The 15,283-nt window shown below is 48.3% G+C and overlaps 6 protein-coding genes across 6 annotated transcripts; 4 read left to right on the top strand and 2 right to left on the bottom strand.

Annotated features, from left to right (window-relative positions):
* Positions 1–23: 23 nt before the first annotated feature.
* On the top strand, positions 24–1,340 carry SPPG_03270 (40S ribosomal protein S13). The gene is made up of 4 exons (XM_016751545.1): positions 24–390; positions 469–638; positions 711–968; positions 1,156–1,340. The coding sequence occupies exons 2-4, from the start codon at positions 475–477 to the stop codon at positions 1,187–1,189; spliced, it is 456 nt and encodes a 151-aa protein (XP_016609507.1). The 5' UTR covers positions 24–390; positions 469–474; the 3' UTR covers positions 1,190–1,340.
* A 238-nt stretch (positions 1,341–1,578) lies between these two features.
* SPPG_03269 (aspartate kinase) lies at positions 1,579–3,612 on the top strand. The gene is made up of 5 exons (XM_016751544.1): positions 1,579–1,796; positions 1,888–1,968; positions 2,034–2,319; positions 2,396–3,244; positions 3,316–3,612. The coding sequence occupies exons 1-5, from the start codon at positions 1,702–1,704 to the stop codon at positions 3,547–3,549; spliced, it is 1,545 nt and encodes a 514-aa protein (XP_016609506.1). The 5' UTR covers positions 1,579–1,701; the 3' UTR covers positions 3,550–3,612.
* Positions 3,613–3,970: 358 nt separating this feature from the next.
* SPPG_03268 (uncharacterized protein) lies at positions 3,971–4,815 on the top strand. Its single transcript, XM_016751543.1, has 4 exons — positions 3,971–4,224; positions 4,293–4,337; positions 4,398–4,470; positions 4,525–4,815. The coding sequence occupies exons 1-4, from the start codon at positions 3,993–3,995 to the stop codon at positions 4,556–4,558; spliced, it is 384 nt and encodes a 127-aa protein (XP_016609505.1). The 5' UTR covers positions 3,971–3,992; the 3' UTR covers positions 4,559–4,815.
* SPPG_03267 (uncharacterized protein) lies at positions 4,685–6,205 on the bottom strand. The gene is made up of 8 exons (XM_016751542.1): positions 6,091–6,205; positions 5,907–6,025; positions 5,689–5,834; positions 5,514–5,624; positions 5,374–5,432; positions 5,260–5,312; positions 4,970–5,193; positions 4,685–4,905 (listed from the first exon to the last, which is right to left on the bottom strand). Exons 1-8 carry the CDS (start codon positions 6,157–6,159, stop codon positions 4,877–4,879), a joined length of 810 nt encoding a protein of 269 aa, XP_016609504.1. The 5' UTR covers positions 6,160–6,205; the 3' UTR covers positions 4,685–4,876.
* Positions 6,206–6,343: 138 nt separating this feature from the next.
* On the top strand, positions 6,344–9,623 carry SPPG_03266 (CDC7 protein kinase; the record flags this gene model as incomplete). Its single annotated transcript, XM_016751541.1, has 16 exons — positions 6,344–6,404; positions 6,468–6,520; positions 6,592–6,624; positions 6,686–6,733; positions 6,791–6,854; positions 6,919–7,034; positions 7,139–7,841; positions 7,909–8,125; positions 8,186–8,237; positions 8,301–8,311; positions 8,372–8,402; positions 8,468–8,641; positions 8,703–8,812; positions 8,888–8,970; positions 9,047–9,196; positions 9,255–9,623. The coding sequence occupies 16 exons, from the start codon at positions 6,344–6,346 to the stop codon at positions 9,470–9,472; spliced, it is 2,124 nt and encodes a 707-aa protein (XP_016609503.1). The 3' UTR covers positions 9,473–9,623.
* SPPG_03265 (uncharacterized protein) lies at positions 9,473–15,272 on the bottom strand. The gene is made up of 10 exons (XM_016751540.1): positions 13,553–15,272; positions 13,250–13,488; positions 12,686–13,193; positions 12,571–12,606; positions 12,471–12,506; positions 12,273–12,394; positions 12,073–12,206; positions 10,541–12,006; positions 10,336–10,475; positions 9,473–10,266 (listed from the first exon to the last, which is right to left on the bottom strand). The coding sequence occupies exons 1-10, from the start codon at positions 15,254–15,256 to the stop codon at positions 9,603–9,605; spliced, it is 5,049 nt and encodes a 1,682-aa protein (XP_016609502.1). The 5' UTR covers positions 15,257–15,272; the 3' UTR covers positions 9,473–9,602.
* Between the last annotated feature and the right edge of the window lie 11 nt (positions 15,273–15,283).

Below are 15,283 nucleotides of genomic sequence, written 5' to 3'. Positions count from 1 at the left end.
CAGTTTGTTAACTCCCAGCCAAACCCATGTTTCCTACAAGAGTGCATTGTGCGCAAGACATGGAACGTGCAGGAGAAGAGTAACTTCAGGAGCAGCAAAAGGCGTGGATCTCGCAGTGTTGTGCGGCGTATCCCAGCGACGAGCTCCAACATCTCAATAGACATTGGCTTTTGACGTAAACAAAACTTGAAGAAGCTTGCTGTGCCGCTGGTTGGCATGGCATTCACATGATCTTGTCTGATTGGTTGGAATTGAAAAAAGAAATGGGCGATGAAAAGCAGCAGCAGCCCCAGAATTAGTTGGACCTTCCTCTTCTTCGCATCTCTTCTCCAATCTCGGTAGAACGAGCCGAACTAATCTTGTCCCTCTTGTCAAGTCACAGACACAGCAGTACGTATTTAGAGTGGAGAGGATGGCCTTGTACAGGAGGAAAGAGACTCATGTCCTTATCGCGTTTTTGTTTTGCAGTTCAAAATGGGTCGTATGCACGCTCCTGGAAAGGGTATTGCCTCCTCGGCTCTCCCCTACCGCCGTACTCCCCCTTCATGGCTCAAGACCACCCCTGAGGAAGTCATTGAGATGATTGGCAAGTTTGCCAAGAAGGGTCTCACTCCCTCCCAGATTGGTGTGATCCTCAGGTTCGTAAGATCCTCATTGACCATTTTCCGGCCTTCCCACTGACAGAGTTGTACTCTTGTATTATAATACAGGGATCAGCACGGTATTGCTCAGGTCAAGAATGTGACCGGTAACAAGATTCTCCGTATTCTCAAGTCCAACGGTCTCGCCCCTGAGATCCCCGAAGATCTTTACCACTTGATCAAGAAGGCTGTTGCTGTCCGCAAGCACCTTGAGCGCAACAGGAAGGACGCTGACTCCAAGTTCCGTCTTATCTTGATCGAGTCCCGTATTCACCGTCTTGCTCGTTACTACAAGAAGTCTGGCCAGCTTGCCCCCAACTGGAAGTAGTACGTATCTGATATCTGTTTTGTCAATTCCAACATGGTCACCACCAGATGGTGTCACATGCCGGGACATTATGCGGGTTTTACAATGTTCCAATTGCAACCCGTGAGGGGGATCAATTGTTGTGTTGTATTGCTCCTTAATCGTCGTCTTCAAAATGCTTACCGATTCTTCCTTGCCAATCTGTAGCGAGTCCTCCACCGCGTCTGCTCTCGTTGCGTAAGCTTTCGTGTCGATGTTTCACAAGAGTTGGTCTATTGCTGCGGCTGCGGAACTCGTTGTTCCTGCAAGGATCATTGGATCCCTGTGGCAAATGTGTGGTCGTTCTTTTGTTAGTCCTTTAATAGACGATCATATTTCGGCTCGAACTGGCATCTTTTTGATTTTTCCTGTTGCATCTCGTGTGTGCCATAAGCTACTGTGCTGCACGGACGCTGCCATCATTTGATTTGATCTGCATGCTTGTTTCCATCAGTGTCCATTTTGGAACCCAGCCGTCGCGTTTCTCTAATGTTCGGAGCGCGAACAGCCTCGCTGTGACTGTGCCACCGATTTGTATCTTGTGTGACCATTGATGATCTCAAAAAAATCGATATCAAGGCGACACACTTGTGCTTTTGACATTACCGTTTGGCGAGCAGATTGGCCTAAAGGCGTGATACCAGACAAAGGGCCTTTGAGAACGCTCTACGTTTGATACCCATTGGAACTCCCACACTGGCGCAGTCGCAGATCATGGCGAAACCTGCGCTCCCGATAGTTGTTCAAAAGTATGGGGGAACCAGCGTCGGAAGTGCCGAGCGCATGCTGGAAGTGGCGGAGATTGTAAAGTATGTGCGGATCCCTACTTTCCCTACTTTCCCTACTCCTGGTTTCTCTGTGGTATTGATGATGCGTTGTCTCAAACACTTTTGCGTGCAGGTCCAACCTCAAATCAAACCGTGTCATTGTCGTTCTCTCTGCCATGAGCAGCCACAAAAAGGCTGAGGGAACCACTAGCCGGTAATAAGTCCTGGTGGATTCACGTATGTTGGTCGCATATCTCACTGTAATGTACCTTTGGATAGACTCCTCGAGGCAGCAAAGGAGGTGCTAAAGCCGAATTCACAACGATACCTCGATATTGTGAACATCATCGAAGAGGGGCATCTGAAAACAATAGAAAATGCGGTCGCTGAAGGTCCCGCACGGGCTGAGGCGGAGCGAGATGTAAAGGCCGAATGTTCTCGCTTGCGATCGTTTATGGCGGCCGCCGAAGTGATCGATGAAATATCTCCACGGTCCAGAGATGTCATGATCAGTACAGGCGAGAAACTGTCAGCACGTATCTTTGCCGCCTTGTTGCAAAGCCAGGTTTGTAACTGAAAATATTCGCTGTCTACGTTTCGCTTTCATGGCTCTGACCATCTGATCAACATGTCCATGTCAGGGTGTAGACGCCGTTTACGTGAATCTGGAAAAACTTATTGAAGCACAATTTGATGAAAAGGCGATCGACCAAACCTTTTATGATTATCTAACACAACGGCTTGCAGTGGTCATTGAGGGTTGTGGGGAAAACACAGTTCCTGTTGTAACGGGCTACCTGGGACCTGTCCCAGGAAGTATCTTGTCGACCATTGGGCGAGGTTATACGGACTTGACCGCTGCTTTGATTGCGGTTGGAGTGGCTGCACGGGAGCTGCAGATCTGGAAAGAGGTTGACGGCATATTCACGGCCGACCCTCGAAAGGCGCCTAAGGCGCTTTTACTTGCTTCCATCTCCCCAGAAGAAGCTGCTGAGTTGACGTACTATGGCTCGGAAGTCATTCATCCATTCACTATGGAACAGGTCATCCGGGCCAGCATTCCCATCAGGATCAAAAATACCTTCAAACCAGATGGAGACGGTACTGTAATTATACCAGAAGGTTGGGTGCCGCCTCAACACGCCGAGTCCATTGAATGCCTCACACCTGGAGGCACACGGATACCCAAACTTGGAGAGGATTACCTTGGCAGCAAAACACCCAATGGAAACGGCCTGGCCTTATCGGAGGACCAAAAACGACCAACAGCTGTCACCATCAAAGATCATGTCATTGTCCTCAACGTCCATTCTAATCGCAAGTCCGTGTCGCATGGTTTCTTTGCTCACATATTCCTGGCCCTCGACCGATATGGCATTGTAGTCGATCTCATATCCACCTCTGAGGTTCATGTAAGCATGGCATTAAGCCCGAATGTAAAGGAAAGCAAACTGGAACGGGCTTTGGTTGAGCTACGAAAATATGGAACGGTAAGCACTTTGGGCAGTGCCTGTACGTCTTTAATGCAACGTGAGTTAACACGAAATGTCTTTCTCCGCAGGTGGATGTGATTCGGAACATGGCGATTCTCTCCCTCGTAGGGAAGCAGATGCGAAATATGGTCGGGATAGCGGGTCTCATGTTTGAGACATTAGCGAAGCACAACGTGAATATTGAAATGATATCGCAGGGAGCGTCTGAGATAAATATTTCCTGTGTCATTGAAGAAGAGAGGGCAGAGACGGCGTTGAGGGCGATACATGATGAGTGCATATTAGGGGACATTTGTTCATGACTGACTATTTAGATAGAATTTCTTTGAAAGTGTGTAATATTATTTGATTTTGAATGTTGCTGACAGGTTTGTATTTCAGTTTTCCTAACCAGCGGTGTCAATCAGGTTTTCGTAGTGATATGATCGAAAAGAGTGCATGGTTGGGACCCGTAATTTAAGCAGTCTCAGTATGTCAACCCATGCACGGGCAGATAGGCATCCAGCAAACACACAAGCTACAAGTGACAGATGACACTTTTCTCATCGACTGGGAGCTGCTTCAGCTTGACTGACGTTATTCCCTGCTATCAGAATGGTTTAGGGTTCGCCTGTCGAGCGGATGTTGGGATGTTGTGAGTCATTCGGCGACAGATCACTTGATGTTTACGTAATATGGATGGGTCCTTGACAGCCTTCCTGTCAAAAGCTTGCGCATTCCAGAAGCACATTCCCATCGTCACATCATGAGTGGACGAGGTGCAGGAGGAAAGGGTTTGGGTGTTGGTATTGGCGGTAAAGGCAAAGGAAAGGGTATAAAACGAAAGGGACCGTCTGGCATCAACTTGTCAAATTATGGCACACCGAAGCGGCATAGACTGGTCCTCAGAGATAATTTGAAAGGAATTACAAAACCGGCGATCAGACGGCTTGCACGAAGAGGTGGTGTGAAGAGAATGTCGCTGACCATTTATGAAGGTGAGATAATGGCCCGCACGCCGTCCTGTGCGAAATGAACTTGGCTAATCAGCTTGCCATAAAAACAGAGGTCCGCATCGTTCTTAAGAAATTTCTTACCGGCGTTCTTAAAGGTACGGGCTTGGGCCTCGTAAGAGTATGCGGGTTGGCTATCATTAACATGACGACATCAGATTCTATTGCATATACGGAGCACCGCCGTGCAAAGACTGTCAACGCCATGGACGTGGTGTATGCCCTCAAAAGGTATAACTCATATTCTTTTTGTGTTTGGTTCTGCTTTGACATATCTCAATACAGGCAAGGCCGTACTTTGTACGGGTTCGATCAGTAGCAATCTTTGAGAGAAGAGTATGCTGTAGACATCACATATAAACTCGGGATGTGATAGGCGGATGCTTGCCATGAGAAATTCCTTTTGCTTTCTCTAAAGGATCAAAGTCGGTCCAATGCGGGTCCGTTTTGTCTTTAGCGATGTGGAGAACATTGGCGACTTGAGCAATTATTATGCAGAAAATTGAGCATGGCCTTCTTTTGTACATATGTAAATTGAGATGATTTTGAAACAATTCTTACGCATTTTGGAAGTCAAAACTGAATGAGTTTATTTATAGCTTTACAGCGCTAAGGGAGGTACTGCTCAATACCGAAATTAGAGCTTGCTACCACGAGATTTAGCAGCTAAATAGGATTGACGGGAAAAGGATCAAATGGTGCGCACGGCGTATATTCGAGTGTCGCTTACCATTACGCTCCATCAGCTTCTTGAATGCTATCGCGGGGTCACCAGACATATACCGTTCTGTAAGGGCATCTGTTTCATGCATGAGGGTCTTATATTGTTGGTCCTTGAAAGCAGATCGAATGAGCCGTTTTGTCACTAGCATGGAAGTTGGGTGGCATGTCTTCACTGCTCCTTGTAGTAATTTAGTCGTTTCGGAAGCGAACTCCTCATTGCTGAACACTCGGCTACAGCGGGAAGCGAATATCAACACCTGGAGCTCAACGGGCAATGACGATGAAAGGCCAACGTACTTGACAAACCCGACTTTCTCTAGCTCCCGTGCAGTGAAGCGTTTGCCAAACAGCTAAATAATGCGAATCGTAAGCCTTCCTTTTGGCTGAGAATTCGGGTATCTGCCTGCCTACCAGTGCTTCCTGCGCCGGGCCCAGCCCCATTCTTTGCACGAACGCCAACGATGAGTTTCCTATAATGACGTCATGCTACTTTTAGAACTCCGAAACGCTAAGATAAACCAGTGTAAACCAGGTCTTTCACAGATACACACCTTCCGCGCAAAGTCCAAGGGAGGAGAATGGGCAAGAAAGGTATGCAGACTCGGCAGCATAGATGATATCCGCATTCGCAATGACGCCAGCGGGATATCCAATCACCGGCCCTGGTAACAAGTAGAACAATCTGTAAGTGTGTCACAATGTGGCAGCCTTGTAATAGATAGTCACCATTCAACAGCACTACCAATGGCTTTGGGTGGTCAATTACCGCCCGTGTGACTGCCGCGGTAGCAAATTCGAGGACAGTTCTAAACTTGACCCAAGCTTCATGTTTGGATTTTGGAGCTTCCCTTTCCTCTGTGAAGTCTGCACCACTGGATACCGACGTTTGCTGGTTGAGCCATTGGACAATATCAAATACCAGAAAAAGGGCACAGGCCGCTCACCTACTGAAGAACTTGCCCTTTCCAGTCAGCACCGTTATACTGACATCATCTCGCTCCGCCAAGTCTTGCAATGCTTGCTGCAATGCTGAGTAAGTTCCTTGCCTGAAACTGTTGAATTTCTAACGGGATTTTAACGTGCTTAATCGATCGTTTCGCGGTGGGATGATGTACTTGCGGGACCTACCTCCTCCCTAGACAATGTAATTGTACCAATGCCTCCCTCCACACGCACTTCCAAATCTTGATATGACATGATTAGGTTGCAATTATCTTAAAGATGGTGAACGAGGTTGGAACACGACGGGATTGGGATTAGCCGTCCAAGCTGGTAAGCAGCTGAGTCAGTCCGATCGCCAGGCCAGCACGTGATCAGATCACGGTGAAAGCGAGTCGTTGCAAATCTCGATTGCAGATCATTCAAGACGAGTATAAAGGTCATGCCCAAGAAACCAGCAGCGGGGGGCAAGGGCGCCAAGGGAAAGGGGGGAGCAGGCGACGGTAATCAAAGCCCTGGCGTCTTTATGTTCGTCACCTCTAAGCACTTTTAACATACGGACGCAGACGATAGTGGATCGTCAAAGCCAACAAAGCTAAAAGCAGCCAACTCAATAAAAGTACTTTGAACATGATGGAGCTCCATTGTAGTAACACAGTGAAACCTTATATGTGATTGTGAACATCATAGGTACGGCATATACTGTGTGAAAAACACGGAAAGGTACCATTTGTGCTGTGGATTTTTGAGGTTACCCGGCACTGACTTTCGTGGTTTCTCAAAGTGCATGGAAGCGATGGCGAAATTAAAAGAGAAGCAGCCTTTCGATAAGGTTCTTGCCATATCAAGATACCTGCAGAACATGGACCAAGCTGACAGAATTGGATAGGTTGCGGAGCAATACTCTGAAGACAAAGCAAAACAAGGCGGCTCACTGGGATGGATGGTGAGAGGTACGTGTGGCAACGATTAGAGTTTTCTTTCCAACGTAATGGAACCTCATTGACTTCCGATCAGGCTCAATGGTTGGAGCTTTCCAAGACGCTGCGTTTGCCCTTCAGCCGAGCACAGTTGGCAGCCCCATTTACACAGACCCTCCAGTCAAAACCCAGTTTGGTTATCATATTATCATGGTTGAAGATAGAAAATAAAGGCAGCCAAAGCTATCTGTGATATAGCTCTATTGCCATTCATAAAAGACGTTTATGGTTAGATTGCATGACTCATGATTGGTTAGTCAGTAGATGCTGTCCGAAGTCCGAACGCGCGCTTCTTCCCGTCCCCGCCGCTTCTCATGGCGACCATCTACTCTGTCCACAGCGGCTCCCCAGACAAGGCCGCGCCCCCCATACAGCAACATCGTCGCGCGAATCCAGGAATATGTCTCGACCAGGTGTATGACCCTGGAAGTGAATCTGAAGCTTCACCTCCAAGGAAGCAAAGTCTGACCAGCTCCGAATTGAGTTCTCTTAGCTCTGTGCAGGATGCCAGCACGGAAAGTCTGGGTGACGCTGAGATGGGAGCGGTGCATACTGAGAGAATTGAGACGGAAGATGTTTCTGGAGAGGAGTCCTCCCAAGCCATAACCGTAGATGATGATGGTGAAGTGAAGGACGACCCGGGCGAGACAACAACGGTTCAAGACGATAGCCCAATGGAAGACGGTACCGAACAGGAGACTGAACCAGCGGTAGAAGATAGCACGCAGGGAGCGCGAGGCGAATCCGGCACAGGGACATTGCCAGATCCTCCAAAGGGAACTGTCGCAAAACGCCGCTCGTACCTCGCTGAAGCCCCAACAACCAAGAAGACGAGACTTCAGTCGCAAAGCCCACATTACAACGCCATCGATCAAGAAACTAAGGAAGAGATGGAGGACTTCTATCGCGTCTTCCCCAAGCTGTGGGAGAATTATCGGCTAGTTAATAAAATTGGAGAAGGTTTGCGAGACGGCCAGAATACCTCCCAAGGTAGCTGCCAACTTAAAATCATATGTCTTGACCATAGGAACGTTTAGCTCTGTGTATAAAGCCCTTGACTTGCAACATTGTGCGTACGATAATAGTCGATGGGCGACGTATCAAGCTTTGGCGGATTCCGAAGACGATGACGGCGATACAAAACAGCAGAGACGAAGAGTACCTGCCGTCGCCCTGAAGCGGATTTATGTGACAAGCAGCCCTCAGCGAATTTTTAACGAAATTAAGATCTTGCATATCCTGAGGTCGGTGCAAGCACTCGTCATGTGGATTCCCTCAGGCCTGTTGCTGATTGCTGTTCATAGTGGACATCCGAATATAGTTCCGATCATCACGGCGATGAGGCATGAAGACCAGGTATGAATATTGTTCCGAGCAAGATAATTCAAATACTGACGAGCATGCATGATGGTATATTAGGTGGTCGCCGTGTGAGTGCCAGCATTCCTTTAGGGCAGCATCTGTTTGTGCGATGTTAATTTCCAATTCAGTCTGCCTTACTTTCGTCATCTTGATTTTCGCGTGAGTTCTTGCTGTTTCTATGCTAAATAATACACTCTTCTGAGTTTGAGTTACTCATATTTCAGGATTACTATTTGACGATGACCATGGATCAAATCCGAGACTACATGCGCTGTTTATTACGAGCGTTGGAACACGTTCATAAACATAAAATCATTCACCGCGACGTGAAGCCCAGTAATTTCCTGTATCACCCAAAGCTTGGCACTGGGGTTCTAGTAGATTTCGGACTAGCGCAGGTATGTTACCAGAGAGGCTGCTGCAGCATCTGCTCTTAAGATGTTCATGGACGGCATTCAGAAAGAAGAGACGCGCGCGAAGGGTAAGAATGATGGAGCGACCAAGGATAAGCCAGTCGTCCCCAGATCGAGAGGCAGTCGACCACTCGGGTACATTGTAAACGATCCACGGTGGGTATGATATGAGCTATTCATTTACTGAAGTTTATATGATGGTGATTGACGACACTTTGAAAACCGCGGCAGCCCAAGTGTGCGGGCAAACCGTGCGGGCACAAGAGGATTTAGAGCTCCGGAGGTTTTGTTCAAGGTCGTCAATCAAACATGTGGTAAGATCATACGAGTGGTATAGTTTTTCTGCAAAATGACTCAGTCCTGACGAAAAATTATCTGTGGCTACAACAGCCATTGATATGTGGTCTGCAGGCGTCATACTCCTCTGTATATTTACGGGCCATTTCCCTTTTTTCCAATCCAATGAAGACCAGGAGGCGCTACTGGAGATAGCACACATATTTGGCAAAGTTGCGTTGAAAGAAGTCGCGACTTACTTCAGTACGTTGCATCTTGCGAACTGTCAGCAGAGCGGTAGGGCTTAACAATTTCTGCACAGAACGGCGCTTTGAAACGAACATTCCTTCGGTTGGTCAAGCCATGTCCTTTGAAGACATGTGTTGGAAGCTTCACAGCAAGCGAGCAATGGAAATCCCGCCAGAGGGATTTGACCTATTGCGGAAGTTGCTAACCTTAAACCCGGAACAGCGAATAACCTCAGAGGAGGCCGTTAAACATCCGTTTCTGGATGACCGAGAAGCACAGGAGCGACTGTAATTTCATGACCGGACAGTGTGTGATTCCGTATTTAACATGTAGATAGGCACATTTCACTGTACAAATAGCTTAAGCATTACGGGCTTAATTGAGCTCGCATAATATGTACAAAGATGATTCAGGACGATGTTCATTTTCTCAATTTTGTAGCCGGTGATGTTGCGGGAACGGGTAGTTTTGACCGTCTGTATCCTTGTATGTCGGTGTGCGACACCGCTGGACTTCCATAATCGACGTCCGATGTGCTCTGATCACCTCCGCTTGGCACATCTCTGATTAAGGAGACGGACTTTCTGCTGGGGAGATTCTCCCCGAAAGATGTATGAAGTGTTTCCACAGCATCTGTAGCCCCGATTTCACCCTTTGACATGACGCTCCGTGGCTCCCACCTATCTGTCTGTGACTGGAGCTCGCCTTCCGAAGCGCTCAGTTCACCATCGGAGACTTGGATGCTTTTTTCTCTCCCTTGTGGTAGGGTTCGCGGATAGGACAATACTTCGATTGCAGCTGGGTTAGGTACCAAATCAGATTGCAAGGACTGGGTGAGTTCACCCGAAGATATGTCACCATCCCGATTAAATCGTTGGTTTGGAAGGCGACGTGGTTCCATGTTGTGACCCTCCTGGATGCGAGTGCTCCTCATCGAGATGGGAATAGGCGGGATCTGGCCTGGCAGGCTTACAAAGCTGAGAGCGTCCCGGGATGTGGATGAACCCTCTGATTCTTCGTCACCGGAGAGCGCCCTCGCTGTTCGAAAGAACCTTTGAGAAATCGGATGTGCGACTTCCCCTTCACTATTTATTGCAATGATTCAGGGTCTGTTTTAGAGCCACGAGAAATTATGTCCGAGATAATGGTGTTACCTGAAAAGCTGAGTACGGACTTCTCCTTCAGACAACATCAGTGAAAGTGTGGTAAGCCCGACAGAGCTGGTATCGCTAGATGCCACAACGGCAATTTCCTTTCGGGAGGACTCGACGGGATGCAATTGTTGACGTTGCGTCTATATAGTTAAACAATTCAAAAGTTAACTTGGATTTGTCCAAGACTTTAGACTTTCAGTCTTACCGGTCGTTTGGACGTGGCTATATCTTCCTGAAAACCAAACGTCTGCACGGCTTTGGTTGATTGCTCTGCCTTCGTGATTTCCTGTCTTTCTACACCGCTCCCAGCAGGTTCGGTATTTTGCCCTACTTTTTCCTCACCACGTTGCATGTTGTTAGCAGACTCATGGAGCGCTTGCTGTAGCAATTTTCGTTCTTCATTGAGCGGTTGCTGCTCTTCCTCAAGTTTCTGTTTCCTTTCGGCCTCTTCCCTAGCGAACTGTTGCCTTCGTTGGAATTCTTCTTCTTCTTCTAACTTTCGCTTCCTCTCAGTCTCTTCGATAGCAAGCTTTTGCCTTCGCTGAAAATCTTCCTTTTCTAACTTTATCTTCCTCAGAGCCTCTTCCGCAGCCAGATTCACTCGTTGCACGATTTCTCCTTCTGGCCAATTTCGCTTTTGCTCTTCATTATCCAAAAAAGCCTTAAGTCTCAATTCGTCGAACTGCACCCCCCGCCGTCTTTCCTCTTCCTCTGCAGCTCTTTTTTCTTCCTGTTCCTTTCGCTCCTGTGAGAGCTTTTCTTCCAATACTCTTTCCAATTTCTTGCGATTCTCTTCGGCGCTACGTTCAATGGCGTCCAACTTCTCACGATGCAGTCTGTCTTCTAGATCTTGTTCTCTTTTCTTACGCTCTGCTTCTGCAATACGCTCCATTTCTTGCAGTTTCTCACGATGTAGTCGATCTATTTCAAGCAGTTTCTCTTCGTGCAGGCGCTCTTCTTCCTCCAGTTGCCGCTTACGTCTGTCGAGCTCTTTCCGGGCCTCGTCAGCTCGCCGCTCCTGTCGTAACTGTTCCAATTTTATCCTCTCCTCTTCCTCTTCCAATCTGCGTCTTCTCCGGTGTTCCTCTGTTTCCATTCTGCGTTTCCTGCGCTCCTCCTCTGCTTCCAGCTTGGCCCTGCTATAAGCTTCGTCCATTTTGCGTACTTCGTGAGCGGCAGGCACGTGTACCTGCACCTTTGGAACACTGGGTAATAGCAATGGGGCACTCTCCACACGATCACGCCGTCGGATAGGTGAGGCCTGCACCTTGTTGATCTGCTGCTCCATAGCCCGAAGTCGCTCTTCTTGTTGGCGTCGCCATTGCTCGTCCTCGTTTATGGAGTTCCTTTTGTCCTCTTCTGCTGCTTTCCTGAGCAGCTTCAGCTCATTAAGAACCGCCAGAGACTCGGAACTCTCTGTGTTTCGGGGAGTTAATGAATCACGATTTCCTTCGGCTTTGGAATCTTGTTGTTGTTGCTGCTGCTGTTTTAACTGTTGTTGCGTCGCCGCGGTGACACGACTTTCCATGACATCAATAACCGTTTGAAATGCAACGTTCCGTCCCTCTGCGGAGATGACTTCCTGCAGAATCTTGTCTGCTATCTTCTCTGCAGCGTAAAGAGTATTCGGAAGGCTCGCTGGTTGCTGCAATTCGGCCATTGTCTGGGCATCTGCGTACATATCGGCAATTGAGCCACTTTGCCGATAACAACTTAAACTGGTACAAGTGCTCTCACCTTGTCGCGATGGTAATGGCCTGGCTGGTATTGGTTTGGCTGCTAAGGTTAGCACCTCCGCTTGGACCCACTCTGCAAGCTTCTGTTCAAATGTTCCCAGACGCCCGGACGGCGGAGGACTAGTAGCGGCAGATCTAGAACCCGAGTAACTCATCTATAAGCCATCTGAAGGGAATCTGTGCCTTGGACGTGGGGTGTACCTGTAACCGCGCAAGGCTTCCTCTTTCCTATGGGTTAGCTCCTCTTTCACGATCTTGCGCATCGCTCGCCGGGTCTCTGCTACCGTAGGCATACGCACATTCATCAGACTTGAAGATGGACTCTGATATGTTGTGTTAGCAGAAACTTCAAGCTTCGGAATAGTCATAAATGCAAGTCTGGGGTTCGTCAAGGCATACCGTTCCTTCCGGAGTTTGATACTGAATTGAGACATCCTGATTTAAGTAGCATTATCAACATATAACACCAGTGATGATATGTATCCAGTGTACCATGTACCTTGGGTGGAGTGACATACTGAACGCCGATAGTTTTCTAGTATTTAGGAGTGGTTAAAAGCTTGAACAGTCCCACTGAAGTCGGATTCAACGCTCACTGGTGTTTTAGCCAATACCTTCGGACTCACGATCGATGGAGACCGCGAGTGAGAGAGTTCCACGCCCGAAGGACTCCTACCGGCTAGGTCATCGTCAACTGTCAAATCACAATGATTAGTGGGAGGAGGGTGGGAGATTGAACAAAAGTTGCTCATGCCATTTATTTCCGAAATTGATGGGAAATTTATCGGGGTTATTTGAGGGGCCGACTGTTTCAATACGGTAGGTTGAGATGGGCGGGGCGGCGTCATTTCACGCGATTTCGCAGTAAATGCCGCATTCGGTGGACGAATGGACGTAGGTCGTAAAAAGACGGGCGAATTGGGTACTCTCACATTGAGCAAGTTCAGTGGCCGTTGCGCGGAGCCATGTCGAGCGAGTATTTCTCGTCCGGTGGTGATGTCTTGCGGGGTAACTACGCGCTTGTTACCGGAGAAAGCTGGGTCTGAAGTAGATGCCATTTCCCGTTGAGATGGAGGGAACGAAACCAGCGACCGTTTCGGTGGCAAGTTCTCTTGTGCAGGCCTTTAGTGTGGCGCCAAATGAGTATAATTCCCCAGTATTTTGGCAAAATGCCATACCTTAATTTGCCCTCGTTTTTTCTAGCTCGAAGTACTACGTTTTCTTGAGTCTTGGTACGAGGTTTAGTCGGCTCATATAAGGGGCGTTTGACTGGTGCTGAAGTCTTCCTGTTCGCAGTTTTATCAAATATTTTGACGTTTGTGGGCTGCCGATGTTTCGGCTGAAGAATGGGGACGTTTACCATCGGACGGGGATATGTTTCTGACAGAATTTGTCTAGAACGGCCTGCTCCAGACAACTAGGATGCATTCAGTTATTCTGAACAAGGACATGGCTGAGGAATGATCACTCCCTTTCCGTACCTCAGGAATGGCAAGCTCCTCGATTTTCCGTGTCACCACCGCTTTGATGCGGTCATGATTGAACACGTCTGAAAAACTATCTTCATCCAAGAGGTCCGAAAAATTGAAGTAAGTTGGCCGCAGTGATGTGCTAGACACTTCCGACTCGACCATATTCCCCATCACAAGGCTCGTTTTCTCACGAATTTCACGAAGAGCTTTTGTAACACCAGAGTAGGAGAAGGTCTGTGTCGGAGATGCTCTCAAACGCTTGCTGGAAGAGTTCTCACCAAAAGCGACAGAAGTGTGCATGCGTTTACTCTTTCCATTTGCTTCAAGGTCTTGTTGGTCAGCTAGCAAATCTGATGTAGGGGAGCTATCCGACGATGGTCTTACGACTTGCTTGCCTGACGCTCTCGTTGCAGCGACATCGTCCAATGGTGACCAACCCATTCTTCTCTTCATCTGAGCAAAATCGTACAGAGCATCCTCGATACGCTCCAAAAACTGCGTTTTGTGTGATGCCGCAACACCGGGTTGGCTTGTTACCGTGTTTTGCTTCGCACCCGTGCCCATCTCTGGAGGCGGATCCAAATTGTGGTCTGATATATGAGTCCCATTTAGAAACTCTCTGAAATCCCGATGGAGGGCACCGAGTTGCATTTTTAATTCGTTCATTAACACGAGTGCATCCTTCCAGTTTGACGATGGTATTGTTGATACTGGCACGTCTGCTGACTGCGGTATTGTATCGGGATGAGCCGAATGTGACGTATCAGGTTCCTGAACACTCTCTTGGCCTGACGCTCTCGTTGCAGCGACATCGTCCAGTTGTGACCAACCCATTCTCGTCTTCATCTGAGCAAAATCATGCAGAGCATCCTCGATACGCTCCAACAAGTGCATTTTGCGTGATTCTGCAGCGCTTACGACTGTGCTTTGCTTCTCCCTTTTTGCACCCGTGCCCATCTCTGGAGGCGGATCCAAATTGTGGTCTGACATACGAATCCCATTAAGAAACTCCCTGAAATCATGATTGAGGGCACCAAGTTGCACTTTTAATTCATTCATTAACACAAGTGCGTCCTTCCAGTTAAACGATGGTATTGTTGATATTAACACGTCTGCTGACTGCGGGATTGTATCGGGATGAGCCGACTGTGACGTATCGTGTTCCTGCACACGCTCTTTCTCAGAACGTATGATGTCGTCCGTGGGTGCTGACTGCGGGATTGTATCCGGATCAGCCGACTGTGACGTATCGTGTTCCTGAACACTCTCTTTATCAGAACGAATGGTGTCGTCCGTAAGTACTACCTGCTCGCTGAGGTGCTTCCGAAACTGCTCTATGGAAGCTTGCAAAAGGGATGAGGCCCCCACCTCCTTGTTGCTTATTTTGGAAGCTTGAGGAGTTTGGCCTATCAATTCTGTTACAACTCTCACCGAAGGCGAATTCGTGTGGGTCTGCATACGCCGAGCATCCACTTCGTTTACATTTCTGGCCGATGCTTGCTTTTCGTGTCGAACATAAAGGCCTATCTCGTCCTGTATTGGGAAGGAGCTCGGTCCTGTGGTAGCAGAGACGGTCTCCCTTTGGTGGGCTCTCGCTCTGTAAAGCAATTCCGTTGCATTTTTCAAGCTCCTTTCCAAGGTGTCAATAGGAAAATGCGGAGGGCCACTCAGCGTAGTAGCGGGTCCTGCCAGGTTTTGTCGCGAACCGACCATGGCCGCGGAGATCTCGACAAGCTCTCC

The sequence above is a fragment of the Spizellomyces punctatus genome (assembly GCF_000182565.1).
Source record: "Spizellomyces punctatus DAOM BR117 chromosome Unknown supercont1.5, whole genome shotgun sequence".
Classification (NCBI taxonomy): Eukaryota; Fungi; Chytridiomycota; class Chytridiomycetes; order Spizellomycetales; family Spizellomycetaceae; genus Spizellomyces; species Spizellomyces punctatus.
This window is presented reverse-complemented; position numbering and strand designations above follow the sequence as displayed.

Bases quoted from the DNA above. Each gene is read 5' to 3' on its own strand.
- SPPG_03270 (XM_016751545.1), top strand. From the start codon at position 475: ATGGGTCGTATGCACGCTCCTGGAAAGGGTATTGCCTCCTCGGCTCTC. The intron at 639-710 runs GTTCGTAAGATC...ATTATAATACAG, and splicing joins CAGATTGGTGTGATCCTCAG to GGATCAGCACGGTATTGCTC. The intron at 969-1,155 runs GTACGTATCTGA...GCCAATCTGTAG, and splicing joins CTTGCCCCCAACTGGAAGTA to CGAGTCCTCCACCGCGTCTG.
- SPPG_03269 (XM_016751544.1), top strand. From the start codon at position 1,702: ATGGCGAAACCTGCGCTCCCGATAGTTGTTCAAAAGTATGGGGGAACC. The intron at 1,797-1,887 runs GTATGTGCGGAT...TTTTGCGTGCAG, and splicing joins GAAGTGGCGGAGATTGTAAA to GTCCAACCTCAAATCAAACC. The intron at 3,245-3,315 runs GTAAGCACTTTG...CTTTCTCCGCAG, and splicing joins AGCTACGAAAATATGGAACG to GTGGATGTGATTCGGAACAT.
- SPPG_03268 (XM_016751543.1), top strand. From the start codon at position 3,993: ATGAGTGGACGAGGTGCAGGAGGAAAGGGTTTGGGTGTTGGTATTGGC. The intron at 4,225-4,292 runs GTGAGATAATGG...CCATAAAAACAG, and splicing joins GTCGCTGACCATTTATGAAG to AGGTCCGCATCGTTCTTAAG. The intron at 4,471-4,524 runs GTATAACTCATA...ATCTCAATACAG, and splicing joins GTGGTGTATGCCCTCAAAAG to GCAAGGCCGTACTTTGTACG.
- SPPG_03267 (XM_016751542.1), bottom strand. From the start codon at position 6,159: ATGTCATATCAAGATTTGGAAGTGCGTGTGGAGGGAGGCATTGGTACA. The intron at 5,625-5,688 runs GTGACTATCTAT...ACTTGTTACCAG, and splicing joins ATTGGTAGTGCTGTTGAATG to GGCCGGTGATTGGATATCCC. The intron at 5,433-5,513 runs GTGTGTATCTGT...ACGTCATTATAG, and splicing joins CCTTGGACTTTGCGCGGAAG to GAAACTCATCGTTGGCGTTC.
- SPPG_03265 (XM_016751540.1), bottom strand. From the start codon at position 15,256: ATGGTCGGTTCGCGACAAAACCTGGCAGGACCCGCTACTACGCTGAGT. The intron at 12,507-12,570 runs GTACATGGTACA...TACTTAAATCAG, and splicing joins AGTATGTCACTCCACCCAAG to GATGTCTCAATTCAGTATCA. The intron at 12,207-12,272 runs GTACACCCCACG...CTCGGGTTCTAG, and splicing joins GAAGCCTTGCGCGGTTACAG to ATCTGCCGCTACTAGTCCTC.